This window comes from Molossus molossus, unplaced genomic scaffold, assembly GCF_014108415.1.
Source record: "Molossus molossus isolate mMolMol1 unplaced genomic scaffold, mMolMol1.p scaffold_m16_p_6, whole genome shotgun sequence".
Lineage (NCBI taxonomy): Eukaryota > Metazoa > Chordata > Mammalia > Chiroptera > Molossidae > Molossus > Molossus molossus.
The window spans coordinates 935,001-957,930 of NW_023425399.1; the positions used below are offsets into that span (position 1 = coordinate 935,001).

At 62.4% G+C, this 22,930-nt stretch overlaps 1 protein-coding gene across 1 annotated transcript in view; it reads right to left on the bottom strand.

The window, feature by feature from the left end:
• NTSR1 (neurotensin receptor 1) overlaps positions 1 to 15,065 on the bottom strand; it is a 24,024-nt gene extending 8,959 nt beyond the window's left edge. Inside the window, exon 1 of the mRNA XM_036245868.1 lies at positions 14,361 to 15,065. Coding sequence (XP_036101761.1) covers positions 14,361 to 15,065 — 705 coding nt within the window. The remainder of the gene's footprint in view (positions 1 to 14,360) is intronic.
• Positions 15,066 to 22,930: the final 7,865 nt, after the last annotated feature.

Here is a 22,930-nt window from a genome sequence, read left to right on the forward strand (position 1 = left end):
CCTGAGCTAGAGCACAGGTTTGGACATTGGACGCCCTCGGTTTCACTGTTTTCTTCTCGGAGTCCACCTTCTGAAGGACGATGAGGTGCTGATGTGGGCCGGGGAGCTCTGGGCCTTCTGGGGCTCCAGCCAGGCAGGAGGCTGGATGGGAATGCAGGGGGACCCTGGGCCTGGGCCCAGAAGACATACCGATTCCCTATGAGTCACCGCAGCCGGGTATAATTTAAACAGAACTAATGTATCCAACACAGATTTTAAACGTCAAAACATTTAAAATACCGCACCTCGCTGAGCGCAGGCAGCATAAATAGCTACCTCTGGGGGCTGAGTGGGGCCGAGAGCTGGGGGCCAGGGCCGGGCCCGGTGGGCTGTGGGGTCTGGTCTGGGGTGCCCGGGGCTCCCCCAGCTGGAATAAGTTCAGGCCCTTGACTCTGAGATCTTGGATGTGGGGGGAAGAGGCCCTGTCCCCGCAGGCCCACCTGACCTGATATTGTGCCCTGGGCTTGGAGACAAGGCTTAGGCAGCACTGGCTTCCGCGGAGTGGAAGGTGCCTCCCCCCCCCCCCATCCTGGAGACAAAACAGTCTGCATTAGGGAGGTGCCCAGCTCTCGGGGTCTGCCTTCTCTCGCCAAGGCTCACGGCATGGATGGGGACTCAGGCTGTGCCCCCTTTTCTGCACTGTACCCCCCACTTCTGGGAACAGAGGAACAGTCCATTCTCCACGCAACAAGCAAAGAGGAAAGCATCCAATCAGCCATCTGCAATGTGACCACAGGAGGGAAGAGAGGCTGGGGGGGAGCGGGGCCCCTGGACAGAAACTCGGGGACATGGACAAGCTGTGCCTGGTCTTTGCATGTGTCCAATAAAACACGACAGTGACCTGGGAATAGACAGGCTACTTCTAAAATTCCAGTGGAAAAAAACATAATCTAAGGATAGCCAGGAAAGTTCTAGAAAGGCAGAGTGCTGGGTCAGTGCGGGAGGGGAGGCACCAGGCTCCCCAGCTATGACGGTACACTGAAAAGAGACTTTAATGAGGACAGTTCGGCTGGAGATGAGTGGACAGAGCAGGAGAGAGACTAGAAACGTTGTCACATGTGGTAAAAACAGCATCCAAGTGGGCAGAGAAGGTGGGTGACCAGCTGCACCCTCAGGGCCTGCTGTCTGTCCCTTCCCAGGACCTCCCTGTGCTTCCCTGGAATGACCCACCTCCTCTCCAGACCTGGCCAATCAGCACATTCAGAAGACCTGGGCAGGCCCTCATTGGAGAAATGCAGGCCACATGCCATCCTGCACCAATCCTGTTCATCCAGTGAGGGTCGACCGCAGGCCCTTTGTTCAGGGCTTGCTGAGTGAGAAAGGGCTTTTGTGGCTGTTGGCACCATTTCCCCGCCTTTGGGAAGGATCTGCCTATGAATGAAGTCGGCACAGGGGACAGGAAAACGCCACCGCATGCTCCAGCTCCTTGATCAAGCTATGCCTGCAGCCCTCACTCCTGGACTTAAGTTTTTCTTGAGCAAAATAAAAATTCCTTCCCCCGCCTAAAGGACAACCCAAATTAGCTCCTGGAACCTGTACCCACCAGACTCACACCCGAAACTTTCAGACGGAGCCAAGATTAAAGCAGAAGAGACGCAGACCGCTGGAGGACGTCATGGCCGTCTGACGTCTCACTGTCTGCCACGCTGTTGGAAGGTAAGAAATAGCGACTCAGGCGCTGCTGTAAAGTTCAGCGACGGGATATAAATTGTTTCGGCCCAGGGAGAAATTCCTGGCGTGTTCTGCAAGTGCTCCTGTGCCTGGTTCTCCGCCCAGTCCCTGCCCTCCAGTTTCGTGAGGGGGACAGCGTGAAATGGCCAAACCGTTAGAAGAGAGTGTGTGTAGGTGCCGCTGGGCGGGCAGCGCGTCTGCCCGGAAGGGAGGGCTGACCCCGGACTGCGGCAGGCCTGGCAGGTGGGGGCCCGGCCCCTGGCCTTCGGGCCAGCCGGGGGTTCTCGCTGAGATGTCCCCTCCCCATTCCACCCTCCTGAAGCCCCCTCGCTGGTGTGGTCCTTGGCTGTTTCTCTCTAATTAATCCCAGTGTGTTTGGGTAAAGAAACAGCCCCCGGACTCGAGCCCCTTCACGACTCGGCCACCCGCCCGCGGTGCGTGGGAAGGTGCTAACTTCTGCTGCGGGTGTTTGCAGAACCCAGCGGCTTAGTGGAACAGGGCCTGAGAAAGCGGCTTCCTGTCCATGTGGGGACCACTGGCCCCCCTTGGCTGGCCCGGCAGGGGACCCACCCAGCAGACAACCAGCCCCAGGCTCGCAGGGGTGGCCTCCTTCTGACCTCCGGGCAGATTCCAGACAAAACAGGGGCCTCCTCAGACCCACCAAGTGCTGAAATGAAGCGAGTGCCGGGTCTCCAGGCCAGGGACATGTCGTGGGTCATTGCACGGTCACTCCACACACCCTTGCTCGAAGGGCCACTTCAGCGCCCCCCGAGCGGGCTGGTTGGGGAGTCACAGTGCGCCCCTGCCGCGGGCCCTCCGTCGGCAGTGTGGGCCGAGGTCCCAGTCTGGTAAGAAGAGCAGGGACAGGGCAGCGAGGGTGCCCCTGCAGGCAGGGGACAGCTCCGCACCGAGGACGGCATTCCAGAGACACCGAAGCCGCCAACACAGGCTGGGTCCCAGAGAGGGCAGGGGCTGGGAGGTTCCTGCAAGTCGCTTTGGATTCAGGCCCCACGTGGGGAAGAATGGGGACATCGGCTGGCCTCTCGGGCACATACCCTGTGGCAGGAGCCTGGGGTCCTCACCCCACGGTTGCACGACTACCACAGGCATCATCTTGCCCCTGGGACTGGGGAACAGCTGGAGGTGGAGGGGACCAGACCTCAGGGGGCTCACCTTCATTTCAAAGGGACACCAGAGCCAAGGGCGCAGAAAGGACCTTTCAAGGTGACAGCCCAGAATTTCCCAGAGACCCCATCATCCAGGGTGACCTTTGCCCTCAGCTGTCCCTCATCTGATGAGCAGTTGGATGCCGCTGGGACTCTGAGTTCAAAGGTCTGCTGCTCAGGGGACACACACAGTCCACCGTGACAGGTGTCCAGGAAACAAGACAGACCAGGGCTGAGCGGCAGGCCGAGGACCCAGCCAGTGTCTGAGGAGGCCAGGGCGGCTCAGGGGCAGGACCCTCAATGCCCCCAGAACTGCTGGCATTTCTGAGCCGCCTGTGGAGGACCGGGGGACAGGACAGGGTATGTGACCTGGAGGGGCTGAGTCATCTATTGCCCGAAAGGCCCCCACGGGGAGGGGCCCCGTGGATTGCGTGCAGCTTGGGGTTTGCTTAGCTGCCTCGGGCCACGAGGCTTCGCCCCGCACAACTCCTTCCGCCCACTAGGCAGCTCGAATACACAGATTTTGGCTCAATACAACAAAGGAAGCTCGGTGCCCCTGACCCCACTTTCTAGTCGGTGCACAGCCTTCAGCTGACCACTGACGCAGTGCTTCCCACAAGCCAGACGCCGGGCTCAGAGGTCTGCGCACCCCTCACGGAGCACGCAGGTCACATCTACGCGGCAGGAGCTGCTGGCACCCTCACTTTATAGAAGGAAAAATGCAGCCGTGAAGCTCACCTCGCACCTCGCGGGAGGGTCTGCGGCAGACAGCGAGGGCGGAGGGGCCGGCGGGGCACGGGCGGCAGCCGGACGAGGGCCAGGGACCCATCCTCAGCAGCAAAGCTTGGCGGGGTGCATGCCGCCCCCAGCTCCCCAGAAGAGACACGTAAATTTCTCAGACGGTCCCTCTGCCCTGCCCTGGCTCCCCTGCTCCCCTCTGGAGTGGGATTTCGGGGAGAGGCTGGGCCAGAGTCCTTGCTGACTCAGAGGACAGAGCACTGCAGTCCCAGGACCTCGGGAGTCAGCACCATGGACAGTTACCAACAAAGCTGCCCGGGCTGCCCTGGTAGCAGGGTTCTGGGTAGGGGTGACCTGGAATGGGCAAGGACCAAGCGGGCCAGGGGCAGAGGTCATCAAGGACACCCACCCCGTCCCCAGACCCTTCCTGTCCTCCGATGAGGGGCAGGTGGGCACCCCGTAACCTCTGCAGGTCACGCTGCACGGAACCCATCGGCACAGGGGCGAGCCACCGAGGGGGGGGCCTGTGGGCCAGGTTTTCAAGAATCTGCTGCTTAAAAGAGCCACGAGAACGTTCAAATCAGCGGGCGGTCTGCCCAGCAGCAACAAGGGGCTTGAACATCTGTGGGAAGGACAGATGTCAGAGCCGTGAGCCGGCAGGAGGACGCCGGACCTGGGCACGGCCCCCAGCCCCATGTCTGACAGAATTGGGGCAAGCAGGAGCCACTGTGGTGACCTGACACAGAGACCACCGCCCACGGGAAGCCCCCGCTCTCGTCCCCACCCGCGCCTCCCGCTGTGACAGGGACCATGTTCTTGCCTGTGACCAAGTCTGCCTGGCAGGGTGGACCCAGTGGATCCGAACGGGGCTGCTGCCCCGCCCCTCAGACACCAGCCGACTCGCCCGCTCACCGAGCGTCAGCTTGCACTTTGCTAAGGGGTTAGCTAAGGGGTTGGCACGGCTGCGTCCGAGGGATTCAAGTCACACTGACCCCTCCCTACAGAGGAGGCTTCGCCTGAGCCCGACGGCGGTCAGGCCACAGAGAACGCACCTGCTCCACGCCAGGGGAAGCTGGGACTGGTCCAGCCCCAGGGGCTGCGCGGGTGCTGGGAGTGGGTTTCCAAGCAGGGCTGTCGGCGAGAGTCTCAGCAGGCGCCGACCACGTACAGAGAGTGTCCCCCTGCGGCCGTAGCCCGGCCAGGCCTGGGGACTGACCCCTTCTGTGCGGCCGCCCCGTGTGCCCTCCACGTCCGGTCACCACCGGCAGCTGAATCCCCAGCCCCGCCGTCTTCAGTGTTTTCCTGCCGTGTAATTGTGCGGGCAGTTTAGCAAATATCCTGCTCCCTCCCAATTTCGAATTACCACCGACGGGCAGCGTTGGTGCCCGGGATCCGGGGGACGTCTGGCCCTGTCCCCGGCATCTCAGCTCTTTTCAATAGAATTAGCATCTGTCCCTGCTTGAGGGGAATCTGATTAGGGGGACCCGGAGCCCAGTGGTGATGGGGGAGGGCTCGGAGCAGGGCCGCCTGTGTCCCCAGAGGCCCCCGAGGGGAAGGGACTCACCCCGAACTCAGCCACATTTGGCCGTTTCTTCCCAAGTTGACCAGCCTCTGGGTTTGGCGGGACCTTGTGCTCTGGGCTTCACCCCCCAGGACGTGACACTCTGCTCCTTCAGCCCAGCCCCCTGATTAGGAGCAAGTCTGACTTAGAAATGACAGGGGGGCCCTGTGCCACGCCCCCTACCCGGCCCCCACTGTACCATGAGCCTGGCTGTGGTTCTCTCAGAGGACAAAATCGATGGGTAAACGAGAGGGACAGGTGGGTGTCACTCGAGGGCCTGTGTGGTGCCGGCGTCGTCCCAAAGCAGGCCCAGAGCACGACCACGTTTATTAAGGCGTCTTGTCCTGGCTGGGTGCTCGGTCGGTTGGATGACGTCCATGCACCAAAAGGCCATCGGTTTGATTCCCGGTCAGGGCACACGCCTGGGCTGGGGGCTGGATCCCCTGTGGGGGACCTGCAGGAGGCGGCCAGTCGATGTTCTCTCTCACGTTGATGTTTCTCTCCCTCTCTCTCTAAAAAAGTGAATAAAAATATTTTATTTTATTTTATATTTTTTATCCTCACCCGAGGACACTTTTCCATTTTTTGTACAGGTAGAGTGGGAGAGAGAGAGAGAGAGAGAGAGAGAAACGTTGATGTGAAAGGGACACATCGAGTGGCTGCCACCTGCACGACCAGCCAGGGCCGGGGCCAAACTGCAACCGAGGCACATGCCCTTAGCAGGAACCGAACCCGGGTCTCTCCGGACCGCAGGCCGACACTCTAACCGCTGAGCCACACCGGCCAGGGAGAATAAAAATATTTTAAACAACAATTAAGGCCATTCTTCTCTCCATCCCCAGACTCTGGGCAGTTAGTTGGCTGCTGTGAGGTGGAAGTCCACGGGAGGCGTGACCGCTGTCCACGCGCGTCTGTGCGGCGGGTCGCAGAGGGGAAAGGGCCGGGATGACTGTTCTAGACCCGGAGTGAGGAGCACAGCCCCTCTTAGGGTGGCCCGTTCCTGCCCATGAAGGGGGTGTCCACCTGGAAGGCCCTGCCCTCAGCAGGAAGGCACCTCGGACAGTGCTCCTGGGCCTCGTCCCGGGTGCTCACCCACGGCCACGAGCCACTAGGCGGGGTGGGGGTGGTTTCGGGGGGTCAGGCGTCTCATTCTGTCACAGAGCCTCTTCTTATGCACCGTTCCTCCCCCCATGAAAGGAATGTAATCTCCCTCCCGAGGACGGTTTGTCACAAAGACATAATTGGTTCATTCGTTGGACCCACAGAGCCACGAGCCGGTGCCTGGGGTTTGTGCGGCGAGAGCGCGGTCTGGCTGAGCCACCGGCCTTTGAGGACGGGAGACCAGGTGTCCTCTCTCCCTGCCTGCCGCCCCCTCTTCTGCTGCTGCCAAAATCATGGCAATTTGCAGAACTGCGCATGGGGCCGGCGAGGAGCTGGGCCGTGGGGGGACGGGCTGACCTCTCTGCACAGACAGGCAGGCTCCCCGGAGCGCCTGGCGCTGCCCTCTGCCTGGGCCCCAAGGGTCAGGGGCCACCTGAATACCAGAAAGGACGGGTCCTCATTTTTCCTTTAGTTCGGAGGGTACACGTTTGTTCTCTGGTGGCTGCCCCCACCCCCACCCCGTTGGCTGCCTGGGGACCGAGCGCGGCTCCCCACTGCCACTCAAATACTGTGAATGAACAAATGATGGACCAGCTGCTCTAACAAAGCACGGCGGACAGAGCGGCCTAAACAACAGAACCTGTTTCTCATGGCTCTGGAGGGGGAAGTCCCAGATCGGGGTGCCGATGGGGACAGGTTCTGGTGAGGTCGCCTTCTGTGACCTCACGGGGCTGAAGGAGGGACAGCGGCTCTCATGGGAACCCCACCCTTATGACCTCATGACCTCCTAAAGGGCCCCTCCTCCTGCCATCACACTGGGGTTAGATTTCAACACGTGCATTTGGGGGACACAGACACCGTCTGCAGCGGCTGGCACGGGGGGATGCGCTGTCCCAACACCGGCACCCTCCCTGGGGGCACCTGGGCCGCCTCAGTGAAGCCACCAAAGCCCCCAACATCCGTGCGTCGGTGGAGTCCCAGCATTCCCAGCGGCTGCATCACAAAAGCAGAAACAATCTCCACGTGTGGCGTGAGGTCAGGGGCAGCGACTGGGCCCTGTGGGGCCTGCGGTCATGACGCGTCGCTGAGGCGGACTGTCAACTGCATGCTCATCACAGCAACGACCCCTCGGCGCCCGGTCCGCTCACCAGCGCGGAGTCCTCTTCCTCCCCAGCCGAGACCCAGGTTCCGAGTGGCCCTCGGAGGGTGGTGCCCCCGTCTCACGCCGTGTCCTCCCCAGCTGCGCACCTGCACCGTCGTCGGGAGCGACAGCCCTGAGTGCACCACTGCAGCCGAGTTTCCTAGAACCCTCTTCCCCACCTGGACAGCGGGACTAGATCCAGGACGGACTCCCTGGGGGTGGGGCGCCAGCACCCCCAGCCCTCGGGGAGCGGCGCTCTGCGTGGGCCGGCGGCTTCAGGAGGCTGACAGCCGGGGCCCCAGCCGGCTGAAGTCTGGCCCCAGAGCCGGATTCTGCAGGCCGTCCTGTGGAGGACTCGGCGGCTCCCTGTTACGGGCAGAAATCGAGATTCATTTTCCTGAAGGATCTGCGCCCCAGAACGCTTCGCACAGTTTATGACATTTACATAGTTGGAATCTGCAAGTCCAATGATGTCATGAATATTCATGGACCCAGATCCCCGTGCAGGTTCTTTGGCTCCCGGGACACAGCCAGCCTGGTGCCAGGCCTCACTGCCACGATGGGACAAGTCTGCCCAGTGCCCTGGTGGCATCTCATGGGGGAATGTCCTGGAACGTCAAAGCTGCCAGAGGCCCCCTCCCAGATGTCAGCGATGTCCTGGGGCCTGGGCCACCCCGCTGGGGCGCCGACAGGAGGAGCAGGCTGGGAAGGGCGGAGGAGATGAATCCAGGCACAAAAGGGTGGGAAGAGGGCTTGTCAGAAACCAAGTGTGGGAGCTGGCTCCTAGCCAAGTGCGGCTCCCTGCTGGCCCTCCGGGGCTCCTGCCCCAGGTGGAGGGGCACAGGCTGGGCAGGACACTGCTCGCCCTGAGCTGGTTGTGTGGGTTCCCAAGACACAGGGCCATTTGCTGTAAATGCTTTCAGCCCGGGGTGCAGGTGCAGGCCTCGCACGTGCCCAATGGAGCCGAGAGCACCTGCGGCTTAGGACCAGAGCACAGGGGAGGTTAGGCCACTCCTCCTGTGCTCCCCAGAACCACGGCCGCCCTGCCTGCGGTCAGTGTCACTGGTTTCCCCGCCGGACGCAGGGGGCTGGACGCAGGCACCACCAGCTGGCTTCCAGCCGCCCTGATGTGGACAGTGAAACATTCGCACGCCGGCACAGACAAGGGGGGTCCCAAGCGGCCCAGGCCCCTGTAGCCTCCTGCCCTTGTGACGGACAGTAGGTGTCCCGGGACTGGCACCGCATGAAGCGTGTCCTGTGTGGAGAGCTCTGCCCGCTTGGGAGCTCTGGGGTCTCCTGGGGCCGCGTGGAGACTGGCTCACCTCACGGGTGGGGCAGAGATGCAGAACCAGGGGTCCCCGCGGGCCTGTCTCCGCCCCTGGGGCCGGGCACCTCCCGCTTTCTGTCGCAGAGAGCCGGTCCTCCTGGCTCTGGTGGCCGCCAGCAGCCTTCCCCGGGAAGGACAAATGGAATCGCGGTCACTCTTGGCCACGGGGTGGGAGCTCCCGGAGCCTCCCCGGAGGTTTGTGTCTCATTCCCGCTCGTCGGCACTTGGCTTTTCATTTTGGCTCCTGCAGCGTGACCCCAGCTCACAATTTTGGGCAGAGTTGATCTGGGGGTGCCCCATTTATCGTGTGAATTAGTTTAAAAGGTCAGGGAAGGGTTCCATTAAAACTCAGCAGGAGGTTGCTCCGAAAGGGTTGAAATCCATTCTAAATGCTTCAAATGTCAACCGCAGAGGTGGCCTGTGGCTGGGGGGAGGCGGCAGGGGCTTGAGTCCCGGGCTGCTGACCGGCTGTCTCGGTGGGATGTGGCAGGTCCAGGCCAGAGGCAAGCTCCTTTTGGCCCCATCTGGTCAGACCAGGGCCGGGATGGCTTTGTGACTATGACAAGCCACTAGCACGTCCGCTCAAGGGAACCGTGGAACTTCCCACGGCCTTTGTGACAAAGGTATTTGGGGTCAGAGCGTTTTGGAGACGCGAGGACCTGCCCCAGGGATGGAATGGAAGCGTGTCCAGCTGGTCAGCAGACCCGCTCGAACGCGGGCATTTTCAATAGGACGACAGCGTCCTTCAATCAGCTGTCAGGAAAGCCAGCTGCAGGACCTGGGCAGGGATGGCCGTCTCAGTGCCGCCCGGTCAGGAGAGCCCCTTCGGCTGGGCACCCTGCCGGCCCCAATCACCACTCAGGCGCCCACTGGCAGCTCACTGCGGCTCCCCAACCTTCCAGGCCTCCGAGGCCACCGAGGGCCTGGGAGACCTGCACCCTCCAAGCTCTGGGCCTGGATGCGGCCAGCGCCCCCCGCCCCCCACTCCGTGCAGCCTGGAGGTGGAGCAGATGTCCCCCGGTGTGGTTCACGTCCCCGAGGGGACAATCCAGCTCCATAAAGGGGCCTCAGGGCTGGGAAGAATCTGAGACCCAGGCACTGAGCCAGCCTGTGGGGACAGAGGGGCCTTTGGGTGGCCTCTCTTTTTCCTGCCCCCTGCAAAAGCCAGGGGACCTCCAAGACTCGGCTGCCTGAGCCCTTGCTCACAGGGTCTCCTGCCCTGGACGCTGGTGCCCACGCTCCTGACCTGCTGTCACGGAAAGACGGGCAGACCACCCGGAGAACGCCAGAGCGAGTTCGTCAGAAGTCCGGGTGTGTTCCCGTGGCTGGGCAACATTATGGGGCTCCCCACACCGGGGACAGACCAGAGGGGTCTCCAGGCTGTGTGTCTGAGAGGGTCCCTTGGCTGGACCCCTGCCCCGGCTGGGTGTGCTCCCCTCGAAGGGTCCCCACGAGCAGCCGGTGAGGTGAGAGCCCAGACCCGGGGATCCGGGGGGAGGGGTCAGCACAGATGCGGCTGCTTCTCCCTCGCCCGGGAAATAAATTCTGACCCTTGACAGCTGCTTCCGACCGAGCACATCCTGGTGGGCACGGAGCCCGGGCCGACTACTTACAGACGAACGAGTCTGGGCTTTGGCTCCCGACCAGCCCGTCCTGGATGGCCCGGCACCCGGGTCTCCCGAATGACACAACCCAGGTGAACTTTCCGTCTCCTGACCCAGAGGGGCCAGAGGCTTTGCGCTCCTGCCAAACCACCGGGACTGTGCTCCCCACAAGCATTCTGCTCTGCTGTGAACAGTTACAACGGAGTAATTCCCAAATGGCCCCAGGACTCTCGGGAGGTTGGAAGTGGTGTGGATATTTTTCCATTTATCTTCAGATACAGTGGGAGGGAGAGAGAGAGAAACATCAATGTGAGAGACACATCGACTGGTTGCCTCCTGCACAACTCCAACCAGGGCCGGGGACCGAACTGCAACTGAAATACACGCCCTTGACCGGAATCGAACCCTCAACTTTTTGGTCCGAGGGCCGACGCTTAACCGCTGAGCCAAACGGGCCAGGACGGAAGTGGTGTGTTTTTTTCTTTCTTTTTTTTTTTTTTTTTTATCCTCACCCAAGGACATTTTTCCATTTTTTGCTCAGGTAGAGTGGGAGGGAGAGAGAGGAACAGAGAGAGAGAGAGAAACATCGACATGAAAGGGACACATCGAGTGGCTGCCACCCCCACGACCGACCAGGGCCCGGGGACAAACTGCAACCGAGGTACACGCCCTTAGCAGAAACTGACCCCGGGTCTCTCCCGACCGCAGGCTGACGCTCTAACCGCTGAGCCAAACCGGCCAGGGCGGAAGTGGTGTGTTTTTAATGAAGGAACCGTTCTTGAGTTAGGAGAACAAAACACTCTTAAGAACGCTCTTAACCATCAAATGCGTCAAGGAAGTGTGGAATTTGTTACAAATTCACCTTTTAACAGACCATGAACTAAAAATGTGTCAGCATAAATAACTTTCCCCTAAGCCTCAGTGTGAGGTTTACCCAAACACAGTGGCTATCTGCCACGTTGTTACTGGGTGACTATGTTTCTTGTTATGTATCCTGTTGCAACATTGTTTTAATAATTCCTCTGAACCAAACCGGGTTTGACTGGCTGCCGAACATCCCTGAGGACTCCCCCGAGGTGCAGGGCCGAACCCTACCTACACTGGCGTGCAGAGCGTGTAGACAATTGTACACACAGTGGACAAGCCGCGTTTGAGGCTGTGGTCCCTCAGAGCAGGGGGCGCGCAGGGGGAGCCCCACTGTGACCGGTTTCTCGTCCGGGGGCAGTTCCCGATCGTGATGTTAGGAGCCAGGGTCTCGGCAGACCGCGGCGACCCAGCTGAGCAGGCAGTGACGTCAGACTGGGGTGGCCAAGTGTCTCGAGCCTGCGGAACGAGGCACCGGGTGGGGAGCCTGCAGGAGGGGTGCTCGGAAGCCTAGGACGGGCTGGCCTGCGGGTACGGCTGGAGGGTTGAGTGTGTACGGCTGGCATTCTGGGGAGCTGGAGGGGAGAGGCCTCATGATCACCACTGAGATGCCAAGGGCTGCAAAGCGCCGGCCCGAGTCGGATCGGAACGGGACGTGCACACTCCCCAGGTTTCTGCCGGTCACAGTGACGTTCACGTGCGACCCGACACGGGCTCCACGCAACTGCTCACTCAGTGTCCTGCAGCCTGAAGTTGGCCCTGTGACCAATATTCGTTTGGAAGGGTCAGGGTCCGAGGGGAAATGCCACAGGCCCTGCTGAGCTGGGGCCGGGGGCTGGGCCTGTGCTGGCCTGGGGGCTGCCCTGCTCACCCAGCCCAGGCTACACTCAGAAATGCTCTCTCCCCGCACCCGTACTCACGACTGTTCAAAGTTGCTCAGAAATCTTTCACCAAACCATCTCATCTCTCAACACTACCTGTTTGCAGACGCCCGAGAGGCACTCACCAACACGGTGCTGGGAGGGGCCCTGGGGAAAGGGACCATGTGACAACACCCCAAAGGCGGTGGACGGGAGGAAGACACGAGGGCGCAGGCACCCAGCCCCGCTCTGGCCAGGTGTCATTTTAAAAGTGGTGGAAGTCTGCCCAGACGGGTTGGGGGCCAGGAAGCCGGAGCAGGAGCGGGAGCCCCGGAAGCCTCTCCTTAGAGGGTGACGGCGCTCAGGAGAGAGGACGCGGCAGGACCAGGCTGCGGCCCCGGAGGGGACCTCCTTGGAGCACAGAGCAGAACGGTGGTGGATGCCTGTAGCCCGAGGGAGCCGTCAGCCTCAGATGGACGAGCATCTCGGCCAAGCGCCACCAGCGCGCAACTGAGGCCTTTAGAGAAAATGGACGCTCCGTTCTCCCCGGGCCCCGGGAAGCTGCAGTCTGGCTAACGCGGGGGCAGACGCAAGGCCAGGGCACTGCCCACACGCAGCAGACCATCGCCCAGGGACGCGGGGCCTGACACCCCGGGCTGTGGGTGTGGCAGCCGCAGGCACCAGCACTCAGAGGACCAGCCCCAGGCGGAGCGGTGTGTGTTGTTCCCTGGGGCCCCCGAGGGGCCATGGGAGTCGGAGGATGAGGCTCTATGGGGCCTGTGCCCCTTCTGCTCCAGTCCTGAGGAGGACAAACCCAGAGGGCTCCTGGCCAAGCCCTCGGAGGTCTGGGTGGAGTGTGTCCTGGGTGGGCAGCAAGTCCATGACCTGAACCTGACCCGTCACAGCTGCGAAGGTGGCATGGCTGCTGCCCCCCAGCGCAGGCTGGAGAGGGGGCCGCTGGGCACAGCCCGTCAGACGGGAGCTTGAGGAGGAAAGTGGGCCTCAAAGAGGGGAAGGTGGTTCCCCTGTGGCCGCAGGCGCTGGTCACCTCCAGTGCAGGGAGGGCGGCGGGCAGCCTGCGTGGGCTTCCCTGTGATGCCTGGCACCTGGGGAAGGGCTCTCCACAGGGGCGCCTGCAGCCACAGGTCCTCAGCACAGGTGAGGGGGGCCTGCAGCTTAATTGTGCCCACGCAGCCACAGCCCGGGGCCGATGTGCAGGCAGAGGGCAGCGCCCGCCCCTCTGCCAGCCCCTCGCCCGGGTCCCCCTGGCTCCAGGCGCAGCAGCCTCTGTCTGGGAGGCGGGTGGGGCTTGGGTGAGAGAGCAGCCAGGCAGGGACAGCCGCCCCGGCCCTCCTCCCGCCCGGCCCGCCCTGGCCTCCACCCCCTGGCCTCCCATCACCCCCTCACCGCCATGGCTGCCCATGAACTGGGCACTTCTGCCTGGACCTCCTCCATGGATGCCCTTGCCTGGCGGTCCCTGCGACAAGCCTTTTGTGGGGGCCAGAACCCCCACCCTTCCAGATGTCGGGGGGGGGCCAGCGAGGGTCCTGAGGACATTCACTCAGACCCTGGAGGGCAGCTGGTCACGGGGCTGTGATGTTGTCTGCCTCACACAGCCCCCCCACCCCGGCCACCACGCCCAGACATCTCAGGGTCTTCCCAGCAAGGACAGCATCGGTCCCCACCATCGACGACAGCGCCTCCCAGCTCTCTCTCGAACCCCTGCCTGCTGAGCTAGGGCGCTGACGGCCCCATCACGCGCTGGGGAAACCGAGGCTGAACCAAGCATTGGGCTCAGCTGGCTTCCTGAGCCAGGAGGCACTGGGCAGCCTGGTGGTGTCTGCTGCCCGGGAGCCAGACCCAGCCTTCTGGGGACACAGCCTTCTGGGGACACAGTGCTTTCTGAGGAGCCCGGAAGGGGACTCTCTTCCGGAAGACTCTGAGCCAGCACACAGGGGACCCGAAGGCAGCCGACGCCCTGCCGTGGCCCCCAGGAAGGGCATGATCTGAGGTTCCTGCCCCCTGTGATAGAAGGAGGGGATGAGATAGGGCTGAACCTGGCAACCCTGGATGAAAGGTGGGAAGAAGGAAGGGGTCAGGCTGCCCCGAGCCCCTCCCCTCAGCCATCCTCTTCCCTGGAGCAACATTTCTCAGGGACGTTTCTCCAGACGGAAACGGCTTTTGGGGTGAAGGAAAGAGATGCGCTCCTGAGGCGGTGCCTGGCCACCTTGCCCCCAGGGGAGACCCCCGCTTCTTCCCAGCCCTCTCCCCCTGAGGAGGCTGCTCACCTGGATGACGACCTTGATGGTAGCGGTGCCCACCACGGGGGTGCACACCAGGCCGCCCGCGTGCTGGCCGTCGGCGCTGCGGTTCTGCTGGCCCATGGTGAAGAGCATAGGCACCGCCAGCAGGCCCGCGGCGAGCCAGATGGCGCTGATGAACTTCTTGGTGCGGCTGCGAGACATGAGGGTCTTGGCCTTGAAGGGGTGGCAGATGGCCAGGTAGCGCTCCACGCTCAGGCTGGCCACGTTGAGCGCCGTGGCGTAGGTGCAGGCGTCTCGCAGGAAGTAGTAGCCCCGGCAGCCCGCGTCGCCGAAGGCCCAGGGGTGGTGCACCCAGATGAAGTTGTACAGCTCCACGGGCATGGCCAGCAGCAGGATGAGCAGGTCGGAGAGCGCCAGGCTGCCCAGGTGGTAGTGCACGGTGCTCTGCAGGCTCTGCAGCGACTTCTTGCGTGCCAGCGTGAACGCTGTCACCGAGTTGCCCACCGTGCCCACCACGAAGAGCGCCAGGTACACGGCAGTGACCAGAACTCTGGAGTAAATGTCCGTGTCCACATCCAGGTCGCTGCTGGGCGACGCGCTCTCGCGCTCTGAGGCGTTGCCCGAGACATTGCAGAAGTTCGGGGCCAGCAGCGCCTCCTCCAGCCCCGACGGCGGCAGCGGGAAGGGGTCGGCGCCCCGGGAGCCGGGCTCTGAGCTACTGAGGCACATGGTGGGGGCGCAGAGCCGGGTGCCGCGCTCGTTGGGGTCCGCGGCTCTGTCTAGCGCCTCCGCCTCTGAAGTCCGGAGGAGGGTGGGCGTGTCTCAGGCGGGGACAGGGTGGAGGGATCCTGAGGGGAGGGCGCGCGAGAGGGGCCGCGCCTTCCAGCCGGGAAGCGCCCAGCCCGCACCGCGCCCCCGGAGCGCTCTGGGCTTGAGCTCACCCGGGGCTCTGCTCCGCTCTTCCTCGGACTCCCGGCTCTGGGCTGCGGGCTCCCTCCGGGCTCCGCTCCTACCCGGGCTTCCTCGATCTCCCGGCCGGCTCGGGCTGCGGGGCGAGCCCGTGGCGCGGAGCAGAGCACACTCACGGCTGCCCGGCGCGCTCCCCACCTCGCTCGCGCTGTCCGCGCGCACACGCCCCGCACACACCTCCCGCCGCGCCCGCGCCCGCCGGGGACTGAACCGGCAACCGCGCGGTACACCCAGCCCGGAGGGGGCGCTGGAAGGGGGGCGGCTGCGGCCGACGGCGCACGCTCCCAGGGGCAGTGGGGCCTGCGGGGAGCGCTCCAAAGAACCGGATTCCAACGGGCGCGCAGAGATATGCGCTGTTCTCAGCGCCTTTCCCCAGGCAACACGCCCTCCCTCCTCCGCCTGCCCAACTTTCCCGCCCCCAGGAAGGGAGCTGCCGCCTCCTCTCCGCCTCCTCCCCGCCAGTTCGCTCAGCGGGGGAGCTGGGGGCAATGGGGGCTTCCCGCTGGGCTGGCTGGGCCGCCTCTCCCTCCCGTCTCCCTCCCGGGGTGCCCGCCTGGTGCCAGAAGCTGGGCGCCCTGGGGCTCTAGCACAACTAGGTGGGGTGGATGGGGGGGACAGAAAGCAGGGAACAAAGCAACACCCCTCCCCGTTCAGGCGCCGTGGGGTGGCGCTGTGGGTGCAAGTGGGCACTGCGGGGGCCCCCCCTGTGCTGGGTGGAGTTTGGGAGGGGTCGTCTGGAGATGCCGCCTCAGGGCCTGTCCTTACCCCTGTGTGGACCGCTGGCTGCACCCAGCGGGCTGAGGGCAGTGGGGGGAGGGGATGGGGTGGTCAGGGAAGGCCGCCCAGCCCAGGGGGAACGTCCAGGCTAGTGAGCCAGCTGAAGGCTGGCCTGGGCACATGTTTATTCCTCTGTTTTCAGCTGGTTTGGGCTCGCCTGTGCCACCCAAACCTGCGTTCTCACCAGGGAGTCCTAGTCCGTGAAATTACATCTTTAAACGTTGCCTTCAAAGCAAACACCAGCGCCCTCTGCCAGGCCTCGGGCCACAGGGACCCCTGGGCCCTGCTACTCAACCGGCCCTGTGACCACTTCTCTGTCTGCGATTCTGTCCTGAATGGACGGGTGCTCCTGGGGCCAGGCGGTCACTGAAGCTGGCTGTGCGGGCACACAGTGGGCACTCAGCAGGCAGCTATTCAGCCAACGCCGTGTAGGTGCCTTCAGGGGGTGGCGGGTGAGGTGCCTGGCCAACGGGTTGCTTTGAAACCCCACCAATCTGACAGGTTTGCTCTCTGGACGACAACCCCTCCCGCTAAGAGATCAGGGGGTTGGGACCTCTGTGTCCACATCATGAAAGAAAGTGACGGTGCCATCTCGAGACCCACGGTACTGACTGCCATCCCAGGACTCGTGGCAACATTGGGTCTTCCCAGCAACCGTGCCCTCTGCCCCCCTCTGTCGGGAACCCCTCAGAAGAGGGCACCAGCTGGGGGCCACTGGGGCCTGTCCCTGTGCCAGGCAGTAGCTGAAGCTGCTCAGACGACGCCAACAGAAACGTCCCGCCGCCTCCGCTACTGTTTGGTTTTCAAACCCCTGACCTTTCTGCTAAGCTGGCTGTCTTTTCAGAGGGTTCTGTTTGAGCGTCTAGGAGCTTAGAACATCACAAAAGGCAACTTAGCACAAATATTATGACAAGGCATTTGCTTAAAACCATTGAGGAAATGTCACTTGGGGGCCTTGTTCTACAAAGTGGGCGGCAGGCCCCGGCCTCCCGGCAGCTGGCTCAGGACGGCTCTGCCGTGCACCGCGCAGCCCAGCCGGGCAGCCAAGCCGCCAGTCCACGGTGTGCGCCCGCCCTCCGAGGGGGCTGACCCTGGGTGTGTCCGATGGTGACCAGCACTTCCAGGGCAGAGCTCTGTGACTGGCTGGAGAGCCGGGGGGCCTGCTGCCCGACCCCCAGACATGTGTAGCGAGGGTCAAGGTCCACTCGGGAGGGTCTCCTTTCTTGGGCGAAGCAGGAGTTTCGGCTGAGGGGTTGGCTGGATGGCGCCTACTTTCTGGAGTCTCTGACGGGGCGTCCTGGCTGCGGAACAGGGTGTCGCCTGTGCCCTGGGGCAGGGGCAGGTCCAAGAGCCACCAGAGGGAAGGTGCCTGGGTGGTGTGGCCAGGGCCGGGTCCTTTCCATTTGCTGCGTTATCCGGCCCCTGTCGCTGCGGGCTCCGGGGACCTTCTGACCTGGAGGGAGAGGGAAGACCCCGGAGCGCAGGGCTGGGATGTAGTGTCCCCTGTCTTTTCCAGATGGTTTCAGGATGCGGAGGTACCACCGAGAGGCTGCAGACAGAGGGCCGTGCGGCCCAGACCTGCAGCTGTGGGGGGGCCGGCAGGACAAGGGCCTGGGGGCCTGGAGAGGCTCTGCCCTGGCTGCAATCATTCAGTGCTGGAGTCACAGGGTCACGGGGTCCCTCTCGTCCTCTGGTCCCCACCCCACCACTGGGCAACTCTTGCTAGCTAGAGGGCTTCTTCTTGAGTTTACAAAGTAAGTTCACGACCACACCTGTGCCAGTTACCTGTTTATCTGTTGCTGCCAACCCAGGCCCCCCACCGAGCGGCGCCAGGACAGCCTTTGTGGTCATTGCTACTCTGTCCCGCAAGGCCGCGCGGGCGGGGCGGGGGTTACAGGCGCTCAGAACAGGACGCGCAGTGTGCGGCTGATTTCCCCGGCAGCGTGGACGCTGTACGTGTTCCAGGAGGTACAGCATCCAAGGAGGAGTGAAAATAGATCGACACATGTACACGTGCGAGCGAAGTTCGGGTGTCAGCGGCCAGGGGATGGGCAGGGAAGAGCTCACACCCGTCCGTCCAGTGTTGCCGAGTGTGGGCAGCGCCAGGAGGCACAGAGACGCCCTCCAGGAGCCCACGGCCCACTGTGGGGGGCGTTTCGGGGTGGAGAGAGCGGTGTGGAGGGAGGAGGGCTGGGGGCCAGCCGACCTGGGCCAGGGAGGGGCAGTCTGGGTGAGGACGGAGAAGCCCCAGGGCCCAGCTCCTGGACCCAGCGCGCAGGCTCCGGTGTTATTTCCGTGTGTCGCAGGGTCTGTTCGGAGGCTGAGCTCAGGGATGGGTGGGGGCCTGGTCCCTCTGGGAACCCCTCTCTCCAAAGCACTTAGTGAGGTGGCAGGAGGAGGGAGCCCACCGGTTGCCATGGGCACAGGTGTCTCCCCCACAGAAGCAGGGCCCTTCTTCTGTCGATGGAGCAGAACCCGTAGGAGCTGCAGCTTTGGTACTTCCAGCAGAAGGGGCGGGGCGGGGGGGCGGCGGGGGGGGGCAGGCGGAGGGGGGGGACAAGGACAGCTGGTGTTGCAGAGGAAAGGGGGGGTGTCAGATAGATGGTCTCCCAGGGAAAAAGAAAGTCTGATATCCCAAACGGGCTTCCATGCAGCCCCCTCTCCTCAGACGTACTGGGGGGGGGTTCTGCCGCACCCCCTTTCTGGCTGATCCGCACAGGAGAGGCTTGGTTGTCAGAATTTCCTTCAAGGCTGCACGGGGACTTCTCTGCGCCAGGTTTGAAACTGACAAAGGAACCCCCACCCCCAGGCCACCGCCTTCCGGTTCATGCCCCTCCCCGTGCCCCTCCCCCACCCCACCCGGGTCTCCCCAAAAGGAGGTCCTTAAGTACCAGCCTCTGGGGAAGACATGTCTCCTGCAGAGTTGCTCCTGGACAAAAGACGACATAAACAGCACACCGCACACAGAAGGACACACAACCTGTTTCCTTCCAAAGAAAAGCAGCGACTTGTCTGCTCTCACCCTGGGAAGCTGAGCCTTTGTGTCTCGTATGAACGTCTGATTTGTGGTTGAATTTTCCACAGAACACACTGGGCACCGACAGCGGAAGGGTCGCAGGCAGCTAATGTCACCTTCCTCGCACTGCCAGGAGAGGAGGGGACGAGCGTCCCGTCCCCACACCAGGGTCCAGGGCGGGAATGTCCCAAGGGCCCTGGGCGGGGCTGGGAGGGCCAGGAGAGGGGGCCTGGGCCGCAGGGAGTCCCCTCCCCCGGCGCCTTTTTGGTGAGGCTTTGCCAGGCGGCCCCTCTGGGAGAGGCAGGAGGCTGGGGTCAGCCTCCCGTCCGCTGTCCCCTGCCCTCGGACTCCTCTCCTCCTGGGGGTAGGACAGAGTTTGCATCAACATGACCTCAGACCGTTCGGCTCCTTCTCTGGAGACCTAGGCTCCTGTGTCTGCAACCAGGAGCCCTGTTGCCTAGAAATATTTAAACAGAAAAACGTCTCTCATCTTCATGTGAGTTCCAAAAATAACACCTGAACGGGCGCCTCCTCTGTCATCCTGGCTCTGAGCTCTCTCCTTCAGGGCGGCATCCACAGAGACCAGAGGCAGGTGCCCGAGGAGCCGAGGGCAGGTGACCAGGGCAGGGAGGAGGGAGGGCAGGGCCCTCAGAGGCGGCCTCAGCCGGCCAAGGGGCCTGTGGATTCTGCAGTGCTGTCCCCACAGCAAGTCTGGGACCCTACTGAGCCGGGGCCGGGGGGTCAGACAGGCTCCTCTAGAACTGCTGACCGTGAACAGTTCCTGTGAGTGTCCAGGGGCCTCCAGGACCAATGACCACAGTGGGCGGGGGCTGTATTCTCTCGGTCAGTATATGCAAGGTGGATGCAAAGCTACCCATTTGCAAGGGGCTCAGCACAGGGCACACATCACATGCGTCCCTGCTCGTGGGCATCCCTGAGGGCCCTCGGAGGATGACCATCCTTTGAGGATGGGTGTGGACCCTTCTCCAGCCAGACCTGAAGGCCCCTTTGGCAGGGCAGGGCTGTGCAGACACTGCTCATCCGTGGGGACCCCAGTGGCCGCTGTTGGGTTGCTGGCATAACCACATGACCTGCGTTTTTATTCTTTTTTTTTTATCCTCACCCGAGGATATTTTTTCCATTTTTTGTACAGATAGAGTGGGAGGAAGAGAGAGAGAGAGAAACATCGACGTGAAAGGGACACATCGAGTGGCCGCCACCCACACGACCAACCAGGGTCGGGGACAAACTGCAACCGAAGTACGTGCCCTTAGCGGGAACCGAACTCGGGTCTCTCCGGACCGCAGGCCGACACTCTAACTGCTGAGCCAAACTGGCCAGGGCTTTTTTTTTTTTTTTTATCCTCACCCGAGGACATTTTTCCATTTTTTGTTCAGGTAGAGTGGGAGGGAGAGAGAGAAACATCGACATGAAAGGGACACATCGAGTGGCTGCCACCCCCACGACCGACCAGGGCCGGGGACAAACTGCAACCGAGGTACGTGCCCCCAGCGGGAACCGAACCCGGGTCTCTCAGGACCGCAGGCCGACGCTCTAACCGCTGAGCCAAACTGGCCAGGGCTGCGTTTTTATTCTTTATGTTTCATTTTTATTGATTTTTTTTTTTAGAGAGACAGGAAGGGAGAGAGAGAAACATCGGTTGGCTGCCTCCTGCACGCCCCCTACTGGGCACTGAGTCCACAACTTGGGCATGTGTCCTGACCAGGAATCGAACCGGGACCTCTCAGCTTCTGGGATGACGCTCTATCCACTGAGCACAGCAGCTGGGCAGCAATGTGAGCTTTTAAAAATATCATCATTTCTGTGAAAGGAGCATGAACACGCTCCAGGAAAATGTGTCCTCGTGTAACTGAGCAGTTCAAGAACAACGGGAGTATGCACCCCTGAAGCAGACCGGACTTGCTGGGGTCCCAGCCCCTGTACACGTAAACGCACACACCCTTCATGGTGCTCACGCTGCAACGTGTCATCGAGAGAGCGGGCTCCGCTGGATGCCCAGGGCAGCGTCATTCTGGGTACTTCTGCAGCGTGAGCCCCTTGGACCTGGATGCCCTCCTCGCACACGCCGCGCACCCACACGCCGCACACACGCACTGGCACACAGGATGCTAACCCTGCTCCTGTGTACCGCGGGTGCGGTAGCTGACACGTCCCTGCTGGATGCCGCTGAGCGCACACCCTCGGGGCTGACATCCTTAGCGGCCCTGGGTCTCCGTCTGCCCCTGTAATCTCTCCGAAATGCCACCTCTGTTTACCAGGCGGACACGCGGGCCCTCCGGACGGGAAGTCTGCTGCTCCTTTGTTAGTCCTCACAGCCGGCCAAACAGTGCTGGTCTGCTTCGAGCAGCTGGCGCTGGCCCCGGAGGACATCTGCTGGCTTTGCTGGTGCAGACCCAAGGTCAAGGTGTCCCCCCGCCCGCCAGGCTGCCCCTCTGTCAGCTCCCGGTTCCCTGTTCCCGAAACCCGTCCTCGTGGCCTGGGGCGGGCTGGCCTCATTTTCCTGCCCAGAATAATCAGAGCCGCCATCCCCACGGCCCAGCGATGGGTCTGGGGACGAATGTGTCACCCACGGGGCAGTTGGAGTCCTGCCCGCCCACTGGGAAGGGTCAGGCCTGTCCTGGCCGCTGGGCTGGTCCCAGGCAGAGCTGGGGAGGGGAAGAGGCAGAGGCAGAGCCTGAGCCGGCCCGGCCCCCCCCTTCCTCAAGCTGTTTCTACCAAGGGCCCTGGCTGTGGGCACGTCAGACAGCACTTGACGCCTACGTCCACTCGGGGAGGTGGCCGGCGGCGTGGGGAGCGGGCTTGGGTGCCGTTTGCCTGCCACCAGCTGGAAAATGATAACGGTTCACGCACAAACAGATGCTCGTCTTCTCTGAGATTTCAGGGCTCGATGATGAAGACATTAGCTCCCGAGATGCTCCGGTCTCGCGGGAACTGCAGAGATAATTTGCTCCTTCCTGTGACAGCCCACGCAGCTGTCTCAGGCTGGTGTGCCTGCCAGCGCGTTCCTCAGACGGAAAGGCCGTTTTCTGAGAAAATAATTCCAGGGCCTCAGTGCTACTTTCAAATAGATAGTTTTATGCTTTTTAAAGAATTGATTTTACGCCCTGGTCGGTTTGGGTTAGTGGTTGGAGTGTCGGCCTGAAGACCAGAGTCTCGGGTTCGATTCCAGTCAAGGGCACGGACCTCAGTTGCGGTTCCTCCCCGGCCCTGGTTGGGGTTGTGTGGGAGGCAGCCAGTCGATGTGTCCCTCTCTCTCTCTCCCCCCTGCTCTCCCACTCTATCTGAAGATAAATAGATAAATATGCTCGGGTGAGGATTAAAAAAAATTTATTTTAGAGAGAGAGATAGAAACATGGATGAGAGAATCGGCTATCGGCTGCCTCCTGCACGCCCCCTGCTGGGGATCGAGCTGCAACCCGGGCGTGTGCCCTGACCGGGAACCAAAGAAGTGCAGGGACCACAACAGCCACACTGGCTGGGCTCAGTGCTGCTCCTTTGGAAACACCTCAGGACCTGCCTGGTGTGGCGGGCGTCCTGCCCGTGACAGTCTGCTCCTCCCAGGGGGCTGGCGGCTATCCGGGTCCTGGGGTACGACCTGGCCAGCGTTCCAGTCCATTGTCAGCCCGTAGGTCGATGAGTATTTTTAGATTTTTTTCAAATAACAGTGAACACTAATTTGGGGGGCGGCCAAGTGGACGAGTGGGTGGACTCTGGCTGCATGTGGTGGACACGGGCCAGGGCGCCCCTCTCTCTGTCTTCAGGTGGACGCTTCCCGGAACAGAGTGCACAACACGGAGCGGGTGGAAATGAA